This window comes from Garra rufa, chromosome 2, assembly GCF_049309525.1.
Source record: "Garra rufa chromosome 2, GarRuf1.0, whole genome shotgun sequence".
NCBI lineage: Eukaryota > Metazoa > Chordata > Actinopteri > Cypriniformes > Cyprinidae > Garra > Garra rufa.
Genome location: NC_133362.1, coordinates 29,357,950 through 29,379,874, shown reverse-complemented (window position 1 = coordinate 29,379,874; position 21,925 = coordinate 29,357,950). Strand labels below are relative to the sequence as shown.

The 21,925-nt window shown below is 35.6% G+C and overlaps 1 protein-coding gene across 1 annotated transcript in view; it reads left to right on the top strand.

Moving 5' to 3' along the window:
- The window catches only part of atrnl1a (attractin-like 1a), a 326,819-nt gene that overhangs the window by 117,232 nt on the left and 187,662 nt on the right, over nucleotides 1–21,925 (top strand). The window contains exons 18-20 of the mRNA XM_073834640.1: nucleotides 3,552–3,740; nucleotides 17,170–17,388; nucleotides 17,477–17,614. Coding sequence (XP_073690741.1) covers nucleotides 3,552–3,740; nucleotides 17,170–17,388; nucleotides 17,477–17,614 — 546 coding nt within the window. The remainder of the gene's footprint in view (nucleotides 1–3,551; nucleotides 3,741–17,169; nucleotides 17,389–17,476; nucleotides 17,615–21,925) is intronic.

Below are 21,925 nucleotides of genomic sequence, written 5' to 3'. Positions count from 1 at the left end.
TTTCCCATGAATTTAATTCAGATCCAGTCTCTGCTAGATTTTGGCTTTATGTAGGACACATTTGTGACCCTGGACTACAAAACCAGTCTTAAGTAGCACAGGAATATTTGTAGCAATAGCCAATACATTGTATGGGTCAAAATTAACGATTTTTCTGTTATGCCAAAAATCATTAGGATATTAAGTAAAGATCATGTTCCATTAAGATATTTTGTAAATGTCCTACTGTAAATATATATCAAAACCTAATTTTTGATTAGTAATATGCATTGCTAAGAACTTCATTTGGACAACTTTAAAGGTTATTTCCTTAAAGGGATAGTTCGAGCATTTAAGACATGAAGTTGTATGCAATCCTTATCAGCACTATAGTGTATACACACTGACCCACACTGCGTTCACCTCCCTGGTCAGAGTTCTGGCCGCTGGAAGTTTTTCAAGAAAGTAGTCACGGTTAGTTTCCGGGGCCTCAAAACTGTGCGTTTTTACGTGAAAAAAATATATGCGTTTCAAAGCTTGATTAATTTACATCACAAAAAACACTCCTGACAAAAACCATACCTCAGTTTTAATCGGCACTATATTCTTTCCGTTTCCATCAATCCGCGCTGCTGTCAGTTCGCACGTTCCGATCAGCTGTTGATAGCGCGACTCGCTGACAACATGTCTGACTACGAAACTTCTGATGATGAAACCAATTTTAGCACAATGTCAGACGGAACAGACGATATATATATTTTTATATTAGACCTCGTTTCACGTAATTTCCACACGAGTCTAAACATCAGATTGTTTAATGTACAGTTTAGACATGGGATCTCCAGTCCTCGTGAGCTACTGTCTTGCTGGTTTTAGTTTTTCTCTGATGCAACACACCTGACTCAAATCAACGGGTAATTAGCAGGCTTGTACAGAATGTCTCATTTGAGAAAGGTGTCCTGTCATAGGAAAACATGGTGCTGCAGGAATGTAGCTCACGATGACAGGAGTTGGAGATACCTGGTTTAGACCAACCTGTATGTGACTTCAAGCACACTTATAAACACGATGATACCGACACACGTTCCGCATAGTTACAGACAATAACAAATATAGCAAAGCATCATATTTTGTTGTGTTATATAGATTCAATTAAATTCATTAGTTATGACATTTGCCGATTTTCTCACCACATAGACAGTCGATTATTGTCGATGCTATCACTGCCCCAAAGCTGTCTCATAACTATATCCGAAACAGGAAAACGATGGAATCTGAACGGCGATCCCTGCACATTCTTGTGGTCACAACCTGGGAATTTACAAGTTCGCACCATTGTTAATTTTCTACTTTTTACGTCGTTGTCATTCGAGTGTGTAATGGAACAGCTGATCGGAACGTGCGAACTGACAGCAGCGCGGATTGATGGAAACGGAAAGAATATAGTGCCGATTAAAACTGAGGTATGATTTTTGTCAGGAGTGTTTTTTGTGATGTAAATTAATCAAGCTTTGAAACACATATATTTTTTTCACGTAAAAACGCACAGTTTTGAGGCCCCGGAAACTAACCGTGACTACTTTCTTGAAAAACTTCCAGCGGCCAGAACTCTGACCAGGGAGGTGAACGCAGTGTGGGTCAGTGTGTATACACTATAGTGCTGATAAGGATTGAATACAACTTCATGTCTTAAATGCTCGAACTATCCCTTTAAAGGAACACTCCACTTTTTTTTGGAAATAGGCTCATTCTCCAACTCCCCCCGAGTTAATAAGTTGAGTTTTACCGTTTTGAAATCCATTCAGCCGTTCTCCTGTTCTGGCGATATCACTTTTAGCATAGCTTAGCATAGATCATTGAATCCTATTAGACCAATAGCATCGCATTCAAAAATGACCAACGAGTTTCCATATTTGTCCTATTTAATACTTGACTCTTCTGTAGTTATATCGTGTACTAAGACCGGTGGAAATGCAAAGCTTCAATTTTCTAGGCTGATAAGATTAGGAACTACACTCCCATTCCGGCGTAATAGTCAAGGAAGTTTGCTGCCGTAATATGGCCGAAGCAGGAGCAAGTGTAGTTCCTAATCTTATCAGCCTAGAAACTCGCAGCTTTGCATTTCCGCTGGTCTTAGTACACAATATAACTATAGAAGAGTCAAGTTTTAAATACAACAAATATGGAAACTCGTTGGTCATTTTTGAACGCGATGCTATTGGTCTAATAGGATTCAATGATCTATGCTAAGCTATGCTAAAAGTGATATCGCCAGAACAGGAGAATGGCTGAATGGATTTCAAAACGGTAAAAATCAACTTATTAACTCGGGGGGAGTTGTAGAATGAGCCTATTTCCAAAAAAAGTGGAGTGTTCCTTTAATATTTAGTTTTTTTGCACCCTCAGATACCAGATTTCCAAATAGATGTATCTAAAAATATTGTCCTGTCCTAATAAACCATACATCAATAGAAAGCTTATTTGTATCCTAATTTCAAAAAATGTAACTTATGACTGGTTCTGTGGTCCTGGGTCACATTTGTGAATGTGATTTGGTGTCTGCATGTGCCTAAATGTTCTTTTCCATACATAATGTATTGAACAAATGGCTTAAAAAGTTTTATGAAACAATAATCTCCCTTTAAAACAAGGAGCTATAGTTCCTTGCCTTTCTTAGAATTTTATTTAACTTTTTTGGACTTCAGAGATGAGCAGAGCTGCTGAGTACACTCTCATATCTTCTACTGCCTTGGCTGCAGTGTGTCTGTTGGACCTGTTTGAAACACTCTGGAATAGAGACTCAAGGGAAGCACAAATTAGGCCTTGAACAAGAGTTGGACACTCCCCCCTACAGACACGCAAAGAGCATAAAGAATGAATGTCAACTGGTCCTTCCCTCTTCTCTGTGTTTATTCTGCTCGCTTTCATGTCTTATTTACATTATTCTGCTCATTGTGCTCATTTCAGTTGTTTCTTTTACTCTACAGGAGGTAAAAAAACGTTTTTTGGACAATAAGAATAGACATTGTCACTATCATGGTTGTAATAAATACTGTTATTACCATCTTCTTTAAAGGATTAGTTCACTTTCAGAATAAAAATATCCTGCTAATTTACTCACCCCCATGTCATCCAAGATGTTCATGTCTTTCTTTCTTCAGTCGAAAAGAAATTAAGGTTTTTGAGGAAAACATGCCAGGATTTTTTGCCATATAGTGGACTTTAATGAAGGTCCAAACTGCAGTTTGAGTGCAGCTTCAAAGGAATAAGAGTCTTATCTAGTGAGACGATTGGTCATTTTCTTAAAAAACAAAAAAAGAATACAAATGTGTGTGTGTATATATATATATATATATATATATATATATGTGTGTGTATGTATATATATGTATATGCTCTTTGGATTGTTCTTGATCATCAGGTTTTACACAAAGTCTCAGACTTTTGGACCTCACTGAATATTTATTAGGAAATTCAGTTTTTATAGTTTGACAGTATTTGCCCAGTATTTTAAATGATGTAATTCGCTTTAAGGTCATTGCAATACTGACTATTGCATTTTCCTCCCTCAGTGAGCCCAAACCTTAGCGTTCGTCCATGTAAGATTCCCTGCGCCCTGCGAACCAGCTGCGCCAACTGCACCAGCCAGGCCATGGAGTGCATGTGGTGTGGCAGCACCAAGCGCTGTGTGGATTCCAACGCGTACGTCATCTCTTTTCCCTACGGCCAGTGCCTGGAGTGGCAAACTGGAGACTGTGGCGGTGAGTGCACGCTCTTACCATCAAGGACACAAGCACATAAAGATACATGGTGGACTAGAAGCTAGAGTTATGAGTACACACTATTCTAGTGAACACACACACAGCTTCTAACTCGCTTACTTTCCGCCTTCTCATTTTCTCCTTCTGTTGTGAGCCTAAGGGAGATTGAGTTCTGAGAGAGCAGATGCTGTGAACACTCAGCCTGCTGCACAGGCAGGTATCAAACTCACTATAAACTCCTGTCACACCCTGACTGGCCTCCACCGGAAAATCTATAAATTATCGACGTCTGTCCAGCCTTGTACATGAGACCGAGACCCTGAACAAAGAGAAAAAAATCTTTCTGATCTTAGTCTCAGACCTTTCATTTGATTCAGACTTTGACTTGTGGCATAAAGTCTGGCCCTCATTGCTGTTTTTTTTTTGGCCTGCTTAGACAGTAAGACACTGTCTGGTTGTTATGTAAAGTGACTAAACACTGTTTCTTTTGTGTTTACAGTTGAAGTCAAACATTTACATACACCTTGCAGAATATGCAAAACTGTATTATTTTACCAAAATAAGAGAGATCATACTAATGCATGTTATTTTTTTATTTAGTACTGACATTTAACATAAAAGACATTTACGTATAGTCCATAAGAGAAAATAATAGTTGAATTTATAAAAATTACCTTAGTTTGATTCTTAGTACTGTTTTTTTACCTGAATGATCCACATCTATGTTTTTTTGTTTAGTGATAGTTGTTCATGAGTCCCTTGTTTGTCCTGAACAGTTAAACTGCCCACTGTTCTTCAGAAAAATCCTTCAGGTCCCACAAATTCTTTGGTTTTTAGCATTTTTGTGTAATTGAACCCTTTCCAGCAATGACTGTATGATTTTGAGATCCATCTTTTCACACTGAGAACAACTGAGGGTTATGCAACTATTACAGAAGGTTCAAACACTCACTGATGCTTCAGAAGGAAAAAACTTTTGACTTCAACTGTGGGGTTTTCTGAAACAAATCAAAGTGCCCCTATTATGCCATTTCGAATATTGCCTGCAGTGTTTAATGTTAGCTGTATGTAAATGCAAACCATCTGCAAAGCTGTAAAGCCGAAAGTGCATGATTAATAAAGTTATTGTCTCAAAAGAAAGAATCGATTCTACACGTCACAGGGTAACACATTTGCACAATGCCCACCTATGTTCTGCGTTGCCTGTCATTTTACTGACGACTAATTCTCTAATCTCGGGGAGTTCAATCCAAGATTCACGAAACTCTTGCTCTTAAAAGACGGCTCAGTACCTAGTTTATTTAGACCAGCTGGCTCCACTGAATCACAATCTGTAATTATGATAAATAATAGATGTTTATATTTTCTAGTGAGCTTTCAAAATAAGGGGCATATTGTTTCTAACATGCGCTGTACACGGTTGAGCAATCACAACAGACTTGGCCATCTGAACAATCAGAGCAGAGCAGGCTCACAAAAATGAGAGAGACTGAATATAGAACTTCCACAAAAGAATTGTTTGAAAATCACTGGGAAATGAGGTGATATTAAATGCATATTTTGAGAAAACTAAAGCGTTTTGAGCTTGCATGCATGTAGACCTATTGTAGGAGACTCCCAAAACAATATTAGTAACCTTAAAAATGGCATAATAGGGGCACTTTAAGTCAACACTTGCAGGGGTAGTTCACCCAAAAATGACATTATTTACTCACCCTTTTGTCATTGCAAATTTCTTTTTTCTGTTGTACACAAAAGAAGATATTTTGAAGAATGTTGGCAACAAAACAGTCTTGGTGACCATTGACTTCCATTGTATGGACAAATTCTGAAAATATCCATGGAGTTACAATGTTTTTCTGTTGTATTGCTGCCTATGGACAGAATTTGACGCAACTTGGCACGCAACTCGGCGAGCAGCTTGTCTGGTTGCCTATAACTGTTAAGTTTTGTTAAGTTTGGACTTTGTGTTCTGTAGATACAGACCAGTTTATTAAAATATGAAATGCTAGACAAATTAATTCACTTATCTTTGCAATGCTGTGATGTATAAAAGTGTTAAAGGCACAATATATATTTTTTGTTGCTAGAGAATGCATATTCAAAACAAACAACGAAACAAATGCGTCGTTTGATGGAGGAGTGGATTGAATTTCGAGGGGGGGGTGGCGTTTCACCTTAACTGGTTAGGCATTTTTGGAAATTGAAGTCAATTCTGTATTTACCCATTCAAAAGACTACGAAAGCGATCCCAGTTCTGCATATTAAACGTAGCGCAATATAAGCTAAAAACGCAGCAGAATATTTGTGTCTATGGTTTGCTGTGCAATGCAGTCTTTTGCCATAATACCATAATAAAAAATGTTTCTCTGTCGATGCGCATCCTGCTCCTTACAGCACAGATCGTAAAAGCAGACTGCAGTTTTTGTCATTCATTATAACAAAGTGTAAAGCGATACGATGTAAATAGTAGATTCAGTGTGCAGTGTAGAGAGCTTTTTCTTATTTTTCAGTTTCTAGCCTGTACTCGTCTAACAATGCCTGATATATGGTATTATGAGCACTTCCTGCGTCGATCTGCCTCCTTAGGATGTATCACTTGTTGTATTCCCCAATTGTAAGTCTCTTTGGATAAAAGCGTCTGCCAAATAAAAAAATGTAAATGTAAAATGCAAAAGACTTTTAGACAGCTTTGTAATGATTATAAAAGAAGTTTGCAAATGTGAAATTGAATTTATACAACAGTTTTAAACATTTTCTTTTACAAAAGTTAATTGTAAGTAACTTACATTTTAGGAACACTGTTGTCTGATTGTGCTCTATTTCATCAACAAAAATAGTTCCAAACAAAGCCACAGCTGCTGCTTCGCATCATTCATCTATGAATTTTTTTCAGAAAATTAAAGGTTGTGGAAAAAAATATAGACAGAAATGAAATGTAGGATTTAAAGAATTTAGGTTTTACAGTTATAGAAATATAAACAGAAATGCAGATGTATTTACTATAGTCGCACCTATTTACTATAGTGCCATTACGAGCATGTGCTTGCAGTAGCGGTGAAATTTGTCACTATGCCACCAAGTTTGGTGCCTCTACTTAGGTTTTCTGAGGTACAGACACATTTAGGGCAGAAATAGAATAATAGTATGCATAATAAGACATTTGGAAAACAAATAGACTAGTGCTTAGCACCTGTGGGGCTTGGACCCCTAAATAGGATTTTGTTTATTTTATTTTTTATTTTTTGCAGTAAAATAATGGCAAGACAGTCTCAGTAAAAAGAAAATCTGAATACTTTTTAAAAGATGATGTAACTAATTTGTCCATTCTAGAGAATATACCATATAACAATTATTTATTTGATCAGTTCTCAGCTTTATTGCTGAGATGGTTTGTAAAGCCAGCCAATCAAATCTGAACGGGTGATTTCAGCCTTGCCATTTTTTTATATGCATCAGGCGTCAGCGTGTAAACCAGGGGTGGGTAATTATTTTTCTCAAGGGGCCACATTAGAAACTTGGGCAGTTTTTGAGGGCCGAACCAATACACAACTCAGTTTTGCCCAATATATATCTCTTCGTAAAAAAAGAATAAATGAAACGCTACAATGAGACTGAAAATGTGGAGCACACAAATGTATCCCAATTTAATAAACATTCATAAAAACAGTTTGGAAATGTGCATTTTTGAAGTGTAAAATACTAGCAACTTTAAACAAAGATGCAAGTATAAGTATTTCAAAGATCATCAACTTCTTATAAAAAAGCAATAAATGCCCCAGTGTTGTTTGATTGTTTTAACTGAGTTCTTTTTTTTGCTCAGTAAAAGAAATCTAGCCTGTGTTGGGCTTGAACAAGTGCACTTAAGTCTGGAAATGCACATTTTTTAAGTTTCAAAAACTATTAACTTTATACAAAAATGCAAGTACATGTGTTTTAAAGACCAGCGTCCCATATACTTCATATAAAAAGCAATAAGTGCCCCAGTGTTTGATTGTTTTACCTGAAAACGGCTTACTGTTTTTCGCGATTTTTGTGGGACATCTCAAAGCTGGTCTTGACTGCTGCATCCCTCGATTTATGAAGCTTTGTAAAAAGTCCTTGCTGCTTTTGCAGTTTAGTGAGCAAAGCTTCAGATGTCCGCGCCCGCTCTGTATCCGTCAAATTCTTGTATTTCTCTGCGTGTTTAGTCTCGTAATGGTGATTCAAATTGTAATCCTTAAACACAGCTATCTGTTCTCCACAAACTAAGCACACAGCTTTACCTTTGACTTCAGTAAATAAATACTTAGAAGTCCATGTCTTGTTAAAACTCTACATTCTGCATCATTCGTTCTTTTTTAATGCTAGCTGACATATTTGAGCGCTAACGCAGAACTCTTGAAAGCTGTCCTGTGATCGCGAACACATTTGTGTGAGGGTGCGTATACGGTCACACGCACGGACGCAATGTAACGTAAATAAAAAAAATACAGCTGCTTTCAAAATAAAAGCAGCGCGGTTGCGTGTTTATAAGTTATTTGTTGCGGTCAAATAGCAAAATAAGATTTCCGTTGACTCTCTTTATCAGACCTGGTCATTGCACGGCCCATTTTCGTTTGAATTTTAATTAACCAATTACTTCACGCGGGCCTGTCAAGGATATCGAGAGGGCCGGATATGGCCCGGGGGCTGTAAAATGCCCAGGTCTGGTGTAAACTGTGGGGCGGTCCATTGGCACAGTGTCTGAGGCTGAGGCTGTTCAGATCTCTGCTCAGTCACTTTATGATTCAACAGCTTCTTTAGTTCCTTCTAAGTAGATTTGCAGAAATGTCCCTATACACAAGAGCGATATCATGTGGTCCAAAACAACACAGAGTCATGGCAAAGTATCTGAAATGACTGATGGTAATCGTCTCAGAAAAGCCTTAGGAGTAGCTGACGCGGACCTACCTTGTATAGTCATCAGCAAGTTTGAAGACGTGTGGAATCATTCTTTCCTTCTGCATTAAGAGCCACCGGAGCTGGCATCGTAATGCGGCGTAAATGAGCAGCTGCAACAGGGACGAGAATGAAAAATAGATATGCAGTCCAACTGAGAGGCATAATGCTTAATAACCAACATATTTCTTCAGAAAAAAATTCTACTACAAAAACCTGACAGGCGAAATTGCCTGTCTGTAGTGTCTCAAGAAGCTGAAAGTCTTTCATGGCCTTGAGACCCTGAGACCACGACCTGGCCTTCCGTTCGCCATTATAGAGTTACACAGATATTACTGTTCTTTCTCTGTGGATGTGCTGGTCATTGATTTTATCTGGACTGCAGAGACCAAAGGCCTCCGGTGCATTGTTAACTTGGATGTTGATGGTTGTATTTCATAGAGGCGATCTGTCAGGCAATAAACATCATTAAGGTCAGCTCTCTGATGGAAGTGAATTGCTAGAGGATATCTTTTCTTCCTCCAAGGAGTCGGTTCACGGGCAAAGCAGATATTTTGCTGTGTGATTCTTTGGTGTGAAAGGCGCCACCGATGGAACTGTTGTGATGGAGGATAATTTAATTAGAGAAAGTGCAGTTTTCATATTTAAACAAAGCTCCAGACAGAGATAAAGCAACAGTGTGACAGCACGATAATATGCACCTAATCAAAATGGAAATTAACTTCTTCACTGGCTCAATATGCTCAGCAAATATAGCCTTTTGAATTCTGAAGTTGAGATAATAGAAATACCGTATTGTACAATGCGCCAGCATGTTGCGAGTCGGCCGCGTCCATTGTGTTGCACTGTTATGGTATGAATGAGTTTGAAGTCTTTTGGTTTTTTGTTTTCAAAAACGTTTTATAGTCTTTGTTATTATTCAGTCTTTAAACACAGAGGAATGTGTGAACATTCTTCAGGCAAAAGGTAAAGCTGTATAATGAGCATACTTTTTTCCTCTTCATATTTTCTGTTCAAAATTATCTTACTAACAATTCTATTTTTTTTGTCCTTTTTTTTTTTGAAAGTCATTGTGGACAAGAGTTTCCACATTAGACAAGTTTCACAAATATATTTTAAATGATGTGCATTATTATTATTAAATGTAGTGCTGGCGAAATGAGTGTGTTAATGCAGGTGATTAATCTTTCCAGTTTAATGGTGTTAAAATATTTAACGCAGTTAAATTGATAGTTCACCCAAAAATGAAAATTTGATGTTATCTGCTTACCCCCAGGGCATCCAAGATGTAGGTGACTTTGTTTCTTTAGTAGAACACAAACAAAGATTTTAAACTCAAAGCGTTGCAGTCTGTCAGTCATATAATGGCAGTCAATGGGACCTAAGGCTTTGAGTGTCAAAAAAACCATACACAGACATAAAAAATTAAACCCTGCAGCTCGTGATTATACATTGAGGTCTTAACACAGGAAACAATTACTTGTGCTTACCCTGATTGTTGCAAAAACAGTAACATTTTGAAATATTGTTACAATTTAAAACAACTATTTGAATATATTTTAAAATGTAAATTATTCCTGTGATCAAAGCTAAATTTTCAGCATCATTACTTTAGTCTTCAGTGTTACATGACCCTTTAGAAATCATTCTAATATACTGATTTGCTGTTCAGAAACGTATTATTATAAATATTTAAAACAGTTGAGTACACTTTTTTTTTTCAGAATTCTTTAATGAATAGAAATATCCAAAGTAGGGCTGTGCAATTAATCGAAATTCAGTTTTGATTGCGATTTCGGATTTCGGATTGCGATCAGTAAAATCATGTAACAAGACTTGCATAAAATGGGATGTGCTTGATTTTTTGATCAATGTTTATTTAATGTCATGCTTTTAAAAACACGAAAGAGAATTTGTGCTGTTCTGTGTATGCGTTCAGAGACGGAACAGAACACTTAACAAGTAAAGTGAACGTTTAGCTTAAGATGCGTACCTAAACGGTCAAATACATGCAAATATATGTCAAAATGCGGCCTTTGGTGATTATTCGTGTAAACTTTCGTCGGTTATGTCTCAAATTAATGTAAACAGTTGAGAATGAAAATACGCGTGTAACAGTATATTGGATCTGTGCAGCTCTTAAAGCGGAACATTTCTGAACTATTTTTCTATTCATCAAAGTAACCTGAAAAAAATTCTACTCCGCTGTTTTCAATGTAATACTAATAATAATAAATGTCAGAGGGATCATGTGACTGGAGTAATAATGCTAAAAATTCAGCTTTGAAATCTCAGGAATAAATAATATATTTAAATATATTTAAACAGCTATTTTAAATAGTAAAAATATTTCATAGTTTCACTGTTTTTGCTGTACTTTGGATCAAATAAATGCAGGCTTACGCCTGTTTCACACATACTCCATCTGCAGTACGTATGCGTTGCGTATTTTTTTCCGCACCCATGTTAACGGATTAGAGCGTTCACACTGCACGCGGTTGCTGTCCGGCATTACGTCCCAGAAGCGGTGCGTTTGCAGCAGAATCGTTTCGGCACAGAATCTATTTTTTGCTGTGCTGCGTTGCGCTGCATGCGCTGAATTAAAGTGACAGCGCATTATTCGCTGTAAAAATGAACATGGATTGACACGGAAATGTACCATAAATGCATATAAATGCAGTCTACTGTGTTTCACAGTCAACACGTGGCTTTTTGGCTAGGTTTAAAATAGTGCAGTTTTAAATAAACAAGGCAACATAATAGATGCACTTGTCCAGGTAGAAAAGTTCTTTAAAAGATTGTTTTTAATAAAGATTTAATGCGAAAGAAAGGCACAGAGAGCCGACTGTTTCTGTCTGTGGTAAGTTTTAATTTAAAATATTTGTGATAGCCCAATTTCAATAAGAAAAGGAAGCTATAGCCTACCTATGCTGTGTTTAAATGTGTTGCAACTTGCTTGAGCAACTTAATATACAAATCTAGAAGTCAAGTGCATTGAATAATACGTTGTTTATAATACGTTGAGTTTAAACGTGAATATGTCTTGTATTATTGTATTAGTGTACTGTGATAAAAGAGTATCACAATGCTGAAAAAGCACGTTTGGATTTAAAATCAAAATAACGGATAAATGTTGTGTTTGTGGTAAACAGCCGCGGATCAGGAACGGACTGCAAACGCGTCCTGTGTGAAAGCAAAATGAGTCTGTGCTGCTTCTGCGCTGCATACGTAACGCACACGGACTGCATACGCACTGCGTACGGAGTATGTGTGAAACAGGTGTTAGTGAGCAGAAGAAACTTATAAAAAATCTTACTGTTAAAAAACTGGTAGTGTACATATTTCATTGTTTTAAAAGTTTCATTTGAAAAAATGAAACAGTAGACTTACACTGATGTCTTATTGAAAATCTATGGTGCTAATAATGTCCCCACATATCGTTATGAAAGACATAAGTTAGAAAAAACACAGGTTCTCATAGCTACTGGGGGATTTTTTTTTATAAAGTCTGAACCAGTGCCGCTAGCAAGTTTCTGTTATAATAAGGACTTGTTTCTCGATTTAATTTGGAATTTATAATGACCTTTTGTGAAACTTTCTACTGAATCCATGTAGAAACCCACAAGTGTGCTTATTAAGTAAAGGCAAGTTGTACTTTTTAGAAAAAAAAAACACAACATTGAGAATGTTGGGTAGATTTGCATATGTAATGAATGTGTAGGTGTCCTTGGCTAAAGATAATCCTCCTATCTTTTGCTAAAGCACAAAAAAGGGAAAGCGAGAGAAAATGAGAGGGAAGATGAGAATTGTGTTTGTAATTATGAAAACACCTCTCTGTGATTGTGCCGAATACACGGCATGGCAAAATGAATCATTGTACTAGGTGTGAATAATGCAGGAGTGAGGAGAGAGGTAGAGAGTTCACCTAACACATCTGTGCGCTGTGGAAATCTAGATCAAGAACGCAAAAGCACATGCAGATATGCCTGTAACTTCTACAGAATATGTCAGAAAACTTTTTTTTTTCATCCTGGAATAATCAGTACAGCTTTAGTTCACCCAGTGGTTTGGTGTTTGTTCTGGTTATTATTATACATTTTTTTAAATAATTTTAAATTTAATATGTATATATTTTAATATTAAATAATTTATTTTTTAACAATATTGTCAATGTAATATCCTAGACTTGTGAAAGTTGTGAAAATGTCTAAACTGCAGCTCCTTATGTCTCCAAACAGGACATTTTTGGATATTATAAAGAAGGTTAAACACTCTGGCACTTCAAAGAGCTCTTTTTTCTGTCTTACTTTCATTTCTGCGAATCACACTGACTGGTGGAATTCCCTCAGTGTGCCTTTCTGGCCCGTTTTTAATAACACACTCCACATCTCTTAGAATCTGCCCTCGCCATTAACCCTGAGACACTTTTTGACCCTCGCACTGTCTAAGGACCCATTAGACGGGCTCTGGTCGCGGGGTACATTGATGGACGCTACTTCTGTCCCTATCGCCTGCATACATTTTCTGCTCCCACACACACAAATGTCTAAAAATGAAAGGAGGTCATTACTGAGAGGCTCGGGGAAACTTTGTTATAGAAAACCCTACTGGCAGGTACTGAAAATGTAAATCATGTGACACTGTCCCATGCGTCTCAGATGTCCGGCACTCTGAATGTCACACATAATTTCATAATTTAATGGCACAAAATGCATTTATTTTAAAGTAAAAGGTCAGTCAACAACACAAAGATGGAATACATTTTAAGCCTTGCAACAAAATAGATTTATATACAGTGCCTTGCAAAAGTATTCATACCCCTTCATTTTTTTTTTCACATTTTGTTTTGTTGCAGCATTATGTTAAACTGCTTTAAATTAGTTTTTTTTCCACATCAATTTACATCTCATACACCATAACGACAAAGCACAAAACAGGTTTGTAACAACTTTGAAAATTTATTACAAATAAAAAAACTGAAAAGATCCCGTTGCATAAGTATTCATACCCTTTTCTGGGACACTCGAAATTCAGCTCAGGAGCATTCATATTGCTTCTAGATGTTACTACACTTGGAGTGGAGTTAAACTGTGACAAATTCATTTGAATGATTATGATTTAGAAAGGCACACACCTCTCAGAAAAAGGTCTAACAGCTGAAAATGCATATCAGAGCAAAAACCCTGAGTCCTGAGGTCAAGATAACTGCCTGTAGAGCTCAGTGACAGACTTGTGTTAAGGCAGTGATCTAGGGAAGAGTTCAGAAAAAAATCTGCTGCATTGAAGGTTCACAGAAGCATTATCCATAATGGAAGACGATTGGAACAACTAGGACTCTAGAAAATGTCTGCCAGCCCGAGACAGAGCTTGAGAGGTGAAAAGGTGAGGCAAAGAATGGCAGGTAATTGCCAAATGCAGATGTGCAAAGCTTGTCACATCATAACCAAAAAGACTTGAGGCTGTAAAGGTGCTTCAACTATGTACTGAGTTAAGGGTATGAATACTTATGCAATGTACTTATTTCAATGTTTTATTTTTAATAAATTTGTAAAATTTGCACATCTGGTTTTTGCTTTGTCATTATTATGGTGTATGGAGCATAAATTGATGTGGGGAAAAACTAATTTAAAACTGGTTAACATAATGCTGCAACAAAACAAAATGTGAAAAAAAAAAATGAAGGGGTATGAATATTTTTGCAAGGCACTGTAGTGTAATTCTGAATATAAACTAAGAGTTGCTGCAACTTTTCGGAGGTGTGAACACTTTTCTCTTTGTTTTTTTTTTTGTTTTTTTTATCTTCTCCCTCTTGTGAATGTCTCGCGTATAGATTTGGCGAGTTTCATTGACAGACTGTGAAAATGCATTTGCATTCTCTTATTTTTTGTCTTAGGTTATTTAGATAAAATAAGCTGATGTTTGGGGTCTCTAGGCCTTTATTGTTCTTGTTTTATATGTCTCCCTCTCTTTTCTCTGTCAGCTCCAGTGACTGTCACTGGAGTTTTTATATTTACCTGCTGGAGATCAATAAGACAGCTCCTGTGGTGGTCTTTTCTGTTGGGCCAAACAAATAATTGTTTACTTGACTATAAAAACATCACTTTAAATGCCATATTTCATCCACACTTCAGTGGTAAGCATTATAACAGGTTGTTTGTACTGAAGAAGACAGACCCTTTGTGAATAGGCCCATGTGTGTGGGCTGCCTCTGCTCAGAGGTGGGGTTTGTGGGTAAGCAAAGCCGAAACTGTTTTAGCGTTATTTGTTCGTGACAAGTATGTAATGTATCTGATCTTACATACATAACCAAGATGTTTTGCTGCAAGCCTGCAGCAGATTTTCTTTGATAGTCTGAGCATTTACACAAAGAGATATTACTTGGTATTTTATTGTTTAGTTGAAAGGTTACCAGTGTTATTTTAGCATTATTTATATACTGCTATAGTATTCATTAAACATACCCTATGTAGATGTTAAAATTTTGGTTGTGACAAATGTCCCCAAATGCAATTCCCCATTAAATCTGCCCTAACCGCTTTAAAAAATAAATAATTGTTATCAGTTTATACGTGTACGTTTTTTATAATATATATATATATATATATATATATATATATATATATATATATATATATATATATATATATAGAGAGAGAGAGAGAGATAATATATAGAGAAAAAAATATTGTCATATCATATACAAACAGAAACTTAAGGGTCTTCACAGCAGCCCTTCAAAATAAAAGTTTGGTTTAATTTGAAGAAATTGTGACAGAAATATATTACTTAATGTAATGATAGTACTACTACTACTAATACAATTATTATTACAACATTATTGTTTAAGTAATATTTACCATAATTTATTTACCAGAAAAATGTAAATACACAACATGGTGTTTCTGAAAATACATCAAATAATAAATTAATAATTAATTTAAAAAAATAAAATAAATTAATTAGAGATGCCTTTTATTATTAGAATTTGATAAACCATTAAAATGTAATCCAAAAAATTAAAGGAAAATACAGAATTTGGTAAAAATAAAATTGAATTTGAGGGGAAAAATAGTAAAATAGGAATTCATAGGACCTTAAATTGCTGTTAAATTGTGTTTTGTGATTTCAATTAATTAGACATGCTTTTTTGATTATTATTAATATTTTTTTAATTTAACCATTAAGACATTGTGTAAAAAAAAAAAAAAAAAAAAAAGTTAAAACAGGAAAAAACGGAATCCGGAAAATTTCAAATGTAAAAAAATAAAAAATAAAAATCACTTTCAGTATTAGCAATTTTAGTATTTCCACTTATTTATTTCAGTTAGTTTTCAAGGCAACATTTCTAATTAATCCAATATTTAAATTTAATTTCAACAATAACAAAAACAAAAAAAAAAAACAGTTTTTAATAGTTTTGGTTTTAGTTAACAATAACAACACTAAGGGCCAGATTTACTAATCGTTTCTTAATAATATAAAAAAAAATAATAAATGAAATTAAAGAAATAATTTTTTATTAAGTGTAATTTTAGATGAAGTATTTTACCGTTTCTTTAGAGAAAAAACTATCGTCATATCATATACAAATATAAACTTAATAGTCTTCAGAGCAACCCGTCAAAATAAAAGTTTGGTTTAACTTGAAAAAGCTGTGACAGAAATATATTACTTCATGTAATGATATTACTACTACTACTACTACTACTACTAAAATTATTATTTAAACATTATTTTTAAGTAATATTTGCCAGAAAAATGTAAATATACAACAAATTATCTCTGGAAAAAAAATTTAATAATACATTTTTTTTTATCAAATCAACTAATTAGAGATACTTTTTATTAACAAAATTGAACAAACCATTAAAATGGAATCCAGAAGATTAATGGAAAAATACAGAATACAGTGGATTTCATACACTTAAAATTGTCATTTTTGTTAGACTTTTAATAAATTGCTGTTAAATTGTGTTTAATAATTTCAATTAATTAGATATGTTTTTAATTAATGTTTTTTTAATTTAACTATAAAAGTCTAGAAAAATTAAAACAGGAAAAAAACGGAATCCAGGAAATTTACAACAGAAAAAATGGAATTTTGAAAAAAATAAAACAATTTTGGGGGAAAAATTATTTTTAGTATTAGTAATTTTAGTATTTCCACTTATTTATTTTAGTTGGTTTTCAAGGCAACATTTCTAATTAATCAAATATTAATATTTTATTCCAGCTCTATTTTAGTAAACAAAAACTATTCTTAATACTTTTTTAGTTAACAATAACAACACTAAGGGCCAGATTTACTAACAGCTTGTGCCAGTGCAATTCGACTTTTGACGTTAAAATAGTACTGTCAGGATTTACTAAATACGTGCAGTAAAAAAAGTATCGCTAAAAAGGTATGGACACAGTTATTTTTTGGTACATGAGGCCTAAAGAGTCTGGAAATACTTATTTATCTTTTACTATTTTATCTAAAGTTTATCTAAATCTTCTCTCTCTCTAGCTCAGAACTGTTCAGGTCATCGTACATGTGGTCAGTGCCTGGAACATCCTGACTGTGGTTGGTGTGGAGACCCTACAGACACAGGACAGGGCCAGTGTATTGAGGGATCATACCGTGGACCAATGAAGAGCCTGAGCAGACAGAGCCGAGAGAGGGTATTGGACAACAGTGTCTGTTCAAGGGAAAAGGCCTATGACTGGGCCTACATAACCTGCCCAGGTAAACATATAAAAACGCATGCACAGACATATGCATTGATAACCTGTAAATGATCAAATGAACACACTCTCCTCTCACTCTGTTTCAGCATGTCAGTGTAACGGCCACAGTACGTGTGTTAATGGCAGTGTATGTGAGCAGTGCAAGAATCTCACAACTGGGCCGCAGTGCCAGATCTGTCTACCTGGTTACTATGGAGACCCCACAAATGGAGGGAAATGCCAAGGTGAGATATTTCTCTTCATGTGTATGTGCGCAAGTATGTGTCTGTCTGCTTGTGTGCTTGTTTGTATCTGCATTTGAAAATTAGAAAGGCTCTCTTTTCAGCATGCATGATTTTTGTCTCTATGAAAAGATATATTTAGTAGAATATCCAGATGTTGTTTTATGTAGAATGAACCAAGCTACAAAGAGCAGTAGTAGCACAGTAGTAGACCATTCGATCATACCATATCCAGGGGTGATAGCGTTCCGGCACCACGCCGGATTTCCGGCATACTGTGGCTGCGGAAAAAAAAAAAAAATCAGGTTCGCGGATATTGCTCTGTCATTTCTCTAAATCTGAGATGCGCAGGCCAGAGAGCAGCTTTAACGCTCAACGACTCAAACAAGTCACATTCTAGCCGATGAGCCAATCAGAAGTAGGGAAGGGGCGGGCCTTGTGTCTTTGTCAAATAGATTGATACTGGTTAAGGCAATGCTCCATGCGCGAAGGTGTTTTTAGCTCCCATACTGTACTAATGTGTGTCTCATACTGGCAACTCAAACCGTAAGTCATGGCTATGTTTATGAAGCCAGGGGAAGACATTAAGGATTTCGATAAAGGCATATTTACAGGGCTCGCAAAATCGCTAGCCCGACGTCCCGGAGCTATTGGGTTTTCCAGTCGGGCTACCAACATTATTTGACCAGCTGCCCGACGGGCTATCCTGAAGTAGAGGGCTCATGGGGTCCTTAAAACTCCTCAATTTAGTTGTATCAAATTTAAGGCCATAAAAAGTGGTAAATATTTTAAATAGTAAAAGAAGAGGATTAATTATTTTAAGAGGTCTTACAGTTGGGGACGGAAAGACGAGAATCGCGATAGAGCTGGATTAAACTTTAAGAGGCAATGATTTCATTGAATAAATATGCTCACTGCACGTTTCAAAGTCAAAACGCGGCACTGTTGTCTTTATATGAATGTATCTGAAGGGAACCGACTGTCCTCAGAAACGTGTCGTTGGCATTTTCATTTCATGACTGATAAAACAGCGTTAATGCTGCTTTTGCTTTCAGCCATTCTTAGGGAAACCGTAATATTTCTGCGCTCCTAAAGCGCCCCCTCGTGACATAGAATTAATTTGCACGTCCAAATTTGTAGCTGTTTTTGGTCAGATTATTGCAAATCTCGACCAATGTTTTTTATGCAAACACAGAGTTGTAAATGTGAAAGAAGTTAATGTGCTTTCTAAAAATCTAAACAATTAGGACATTATTTAGCTTTTTTGTGCAAATACACAGACTGTTGTTTGAAAGTTTGGAATCACTAAGATTTTTTATGTTTTCTAAAGAATCATCAACGTTTCATTTATTTGATCAAAAATACAGGGAAATAAATAAATATTAGGAAATATTATTGCAATTTAAAAAACTGTTTTCTATTTTAATATACTTTAGAATATTATTTATTTCTGTGATGCAAAGATGAATTTTCATCAGCCATTACTCCAGGTTTCAGTGTTACACGATCCTTCAGAAATCAGTCTAATATGCTAATTTATATATATTTTTATTATTATATAATGTTGGAAACAGTTGTGCTGCTTAATATTTTTTTTTGGAACCTGTGATACTTATTTCCGCATTCTTTGGTGAATAAAAAGTAGAATTCTTTTCTAACAATATAAGTCTTTTGAACAGTAGTGTATATTGTTGCAAAATAATTCTATTTGAAATAAATGCTGTTCTTTTTAATGTTTTATTCATCAAAGAATCCTGAAATATTAAGCAGCAGAACTGTTTCCAACATTTAATCTAGATTAAAATGGCTAATTTGAATTCTGCCAAAAGCATTCAGAATATGTGTGCTACCCAAATAATGACTAAAAGTAAGTCTTTGAGAACGGGTTTCTCAAGCCAGATGGTGCATTAGACCAGGGGCTCATCTCCTGTTTCCAAAATGCATCACAAACTGCTTGACAATTGCATTTACAACACAATTAACTATACAAACTTGTGTAACCAACTATTCCTACACTGCATGTACTTCTGTGGAAAAGGCTGCGCGACGTGCGCGTTGCAGTTAAATACACAGACGCGCACGGGCATGGATATCTGCGTGCATAGTCTTCAGTTAAACTGCGTTGCATTCAATTTTGAGCGCGATTTGGCGTAGCTTGTCAGTGATTTACGCCTCTGTGTATTAATTGCTGAACGCACGTGATGGAGATTTACTACTAATCAAAGTACCGGCTTCATTGACTAAACGCGCCGCACAACATTGTGTGATTAACGCCGATAACGGCCCACCACTAATATATAATATATATATATTCTAAATTATTCAACCCCCCAGAGACTGCAGTACTTTACAAATAAAAGCTTGTCTGAAGTTTCAGGACTTTATAAAAATTGGATCTACAACAGTTTACTGGCATATTAAAAGTGACAATGTCAATATATAATATAGTGTGTTTGAGTTTTTGAGGATTTTTTAATAACACAGCTGTCATAATTATTCAACCCCTATTCAACATTGCCATTTTAAGTCATTTATTTTTGTGGTAGGGAACAAAATTATCCTAAAACACAATTAAGCCTTTAGAAACTATTAAAAAACCTGAATCAGCTTGAGATGTTACATTTATCCCATGCATGTGCTGAAGTTGAGTAGCAAATATGGTAAAGTCAACAGAGCTTTCACAAAAGCTATAGAGAAGAAATAGTTTTATTGTATTAGAAAGTCTAAGGCTACGTGAAGATTTCTAAGTCATTAAAAGCCTTATTCCTTAGTTTAAAGTGTGTTGTACCAGAAAACCTTTGAGGGTGTTGAACCAAAAATGCACAATTTCATAAAATGTTTGATCAGAGCAACTGAGAAAAGCTTGCAATGTACAGCCAAAGACTTGCGAGATGACCCGATGAAAGGAGGAAAAATATTTCATTCCAGAGTAGAAGATGAACATAAGACAAGCATGGCTTTTATGTTGGGGCATCTTGGCGAATACCATTCTTGATCAAGAAGAACAAAAAGGTCAGCTTGAATATGCTAAAATTTATTTAGATAGACCTGTGGAGTTCTGGAAGAATGTTTTATGGAGTGATGTGACCAAACTAGAACTTTTTGGACGTATAGATCAGCGGTATGTCTGGTGCAAAAAAGGGAAAACTAATGAGCAGAAGAACACTATCTCCATGGTCAAACATGGAGGTGGGCTGATCCAATTATGGGGTTGTTTTACTGTAGCATGAAGTGGAAAACATGACCGTATGAAGGAAACCATGGATTCTGGGTCTATACTACGCAAGCTATGATGACTTTCACCTTGATATTTTAGCGCAGATGTATACCTAGCCGAATTGCGCTGTAGGGGGCGAGAATGAGTCTTCATATATATATATATATATATATATAGATAGATAGATACTGTAGATAGATAGATAGATAGATAGATAGATATAATATGTATATCTGTAATGTAATGTAATATATAATAATTTTATTATTTCTTTCTTTTTTTTTAGTCAAACTAATGTGAGACATTTTTGTTTGATCATTCCAAAATTAAATCAAATAAAGTACACACAAAGAATGCAATAGAGCTTGTTTACATTGTATGGTTTTGCATTTAATTTTGTGATATCTCTACAAAGGACAGCAAATGTGTCTCTACCAGATGATTAGAGGGAAACATTATACTTGAATTTGAATATGAATAATACATAATAGGAATGTATGTGTACATAGACAAACTCAATGACCAGCAAATTGCCACTGTATGTTTTGTTTTAAAACATAAAATAACATAAATAACTCCATTTCCATGGAAGAAAAAAAAAAACATTGGTTTGGAAAGGTATGAGGCGTGAGTAGAGGATGTGAGAACTTTGATTATTTGTTAAGCTACCCCTTTAAGATGCACATGTGGCCACCCATTATTTCAAACTGAAATCGATGCAGTAGTTAATTCATAAACAGTCTGCATGCATCCAGATGTACCAGAGGATATCCCAGTGTCCCCCATCTAATTTTGTTGTAATGGTTAGTGTGGCCATATTTCATTACGAGTGCGGTATTCAACCTGACGCAAATTGTATTGATTTGATGTGGGCTCCTCGTGTTAGTTCTCCACTGTTGCTTTCCCCCCGGTTTCCATTCACTGAGTTTATATACAAGCTTCATCGCTCTTAGTGATGAAAGTGCAGCGAGAGCGAGAGAAAGGCAGCATAGAAGCGAAGAGGCGCAAGGAAGGTGGTGTAATAACATCATTCTCTGTCGGACAGGTGTGCGTTTTCTCCACGTTCTGTGACATTAAATCACTCTTAATCATTTTCT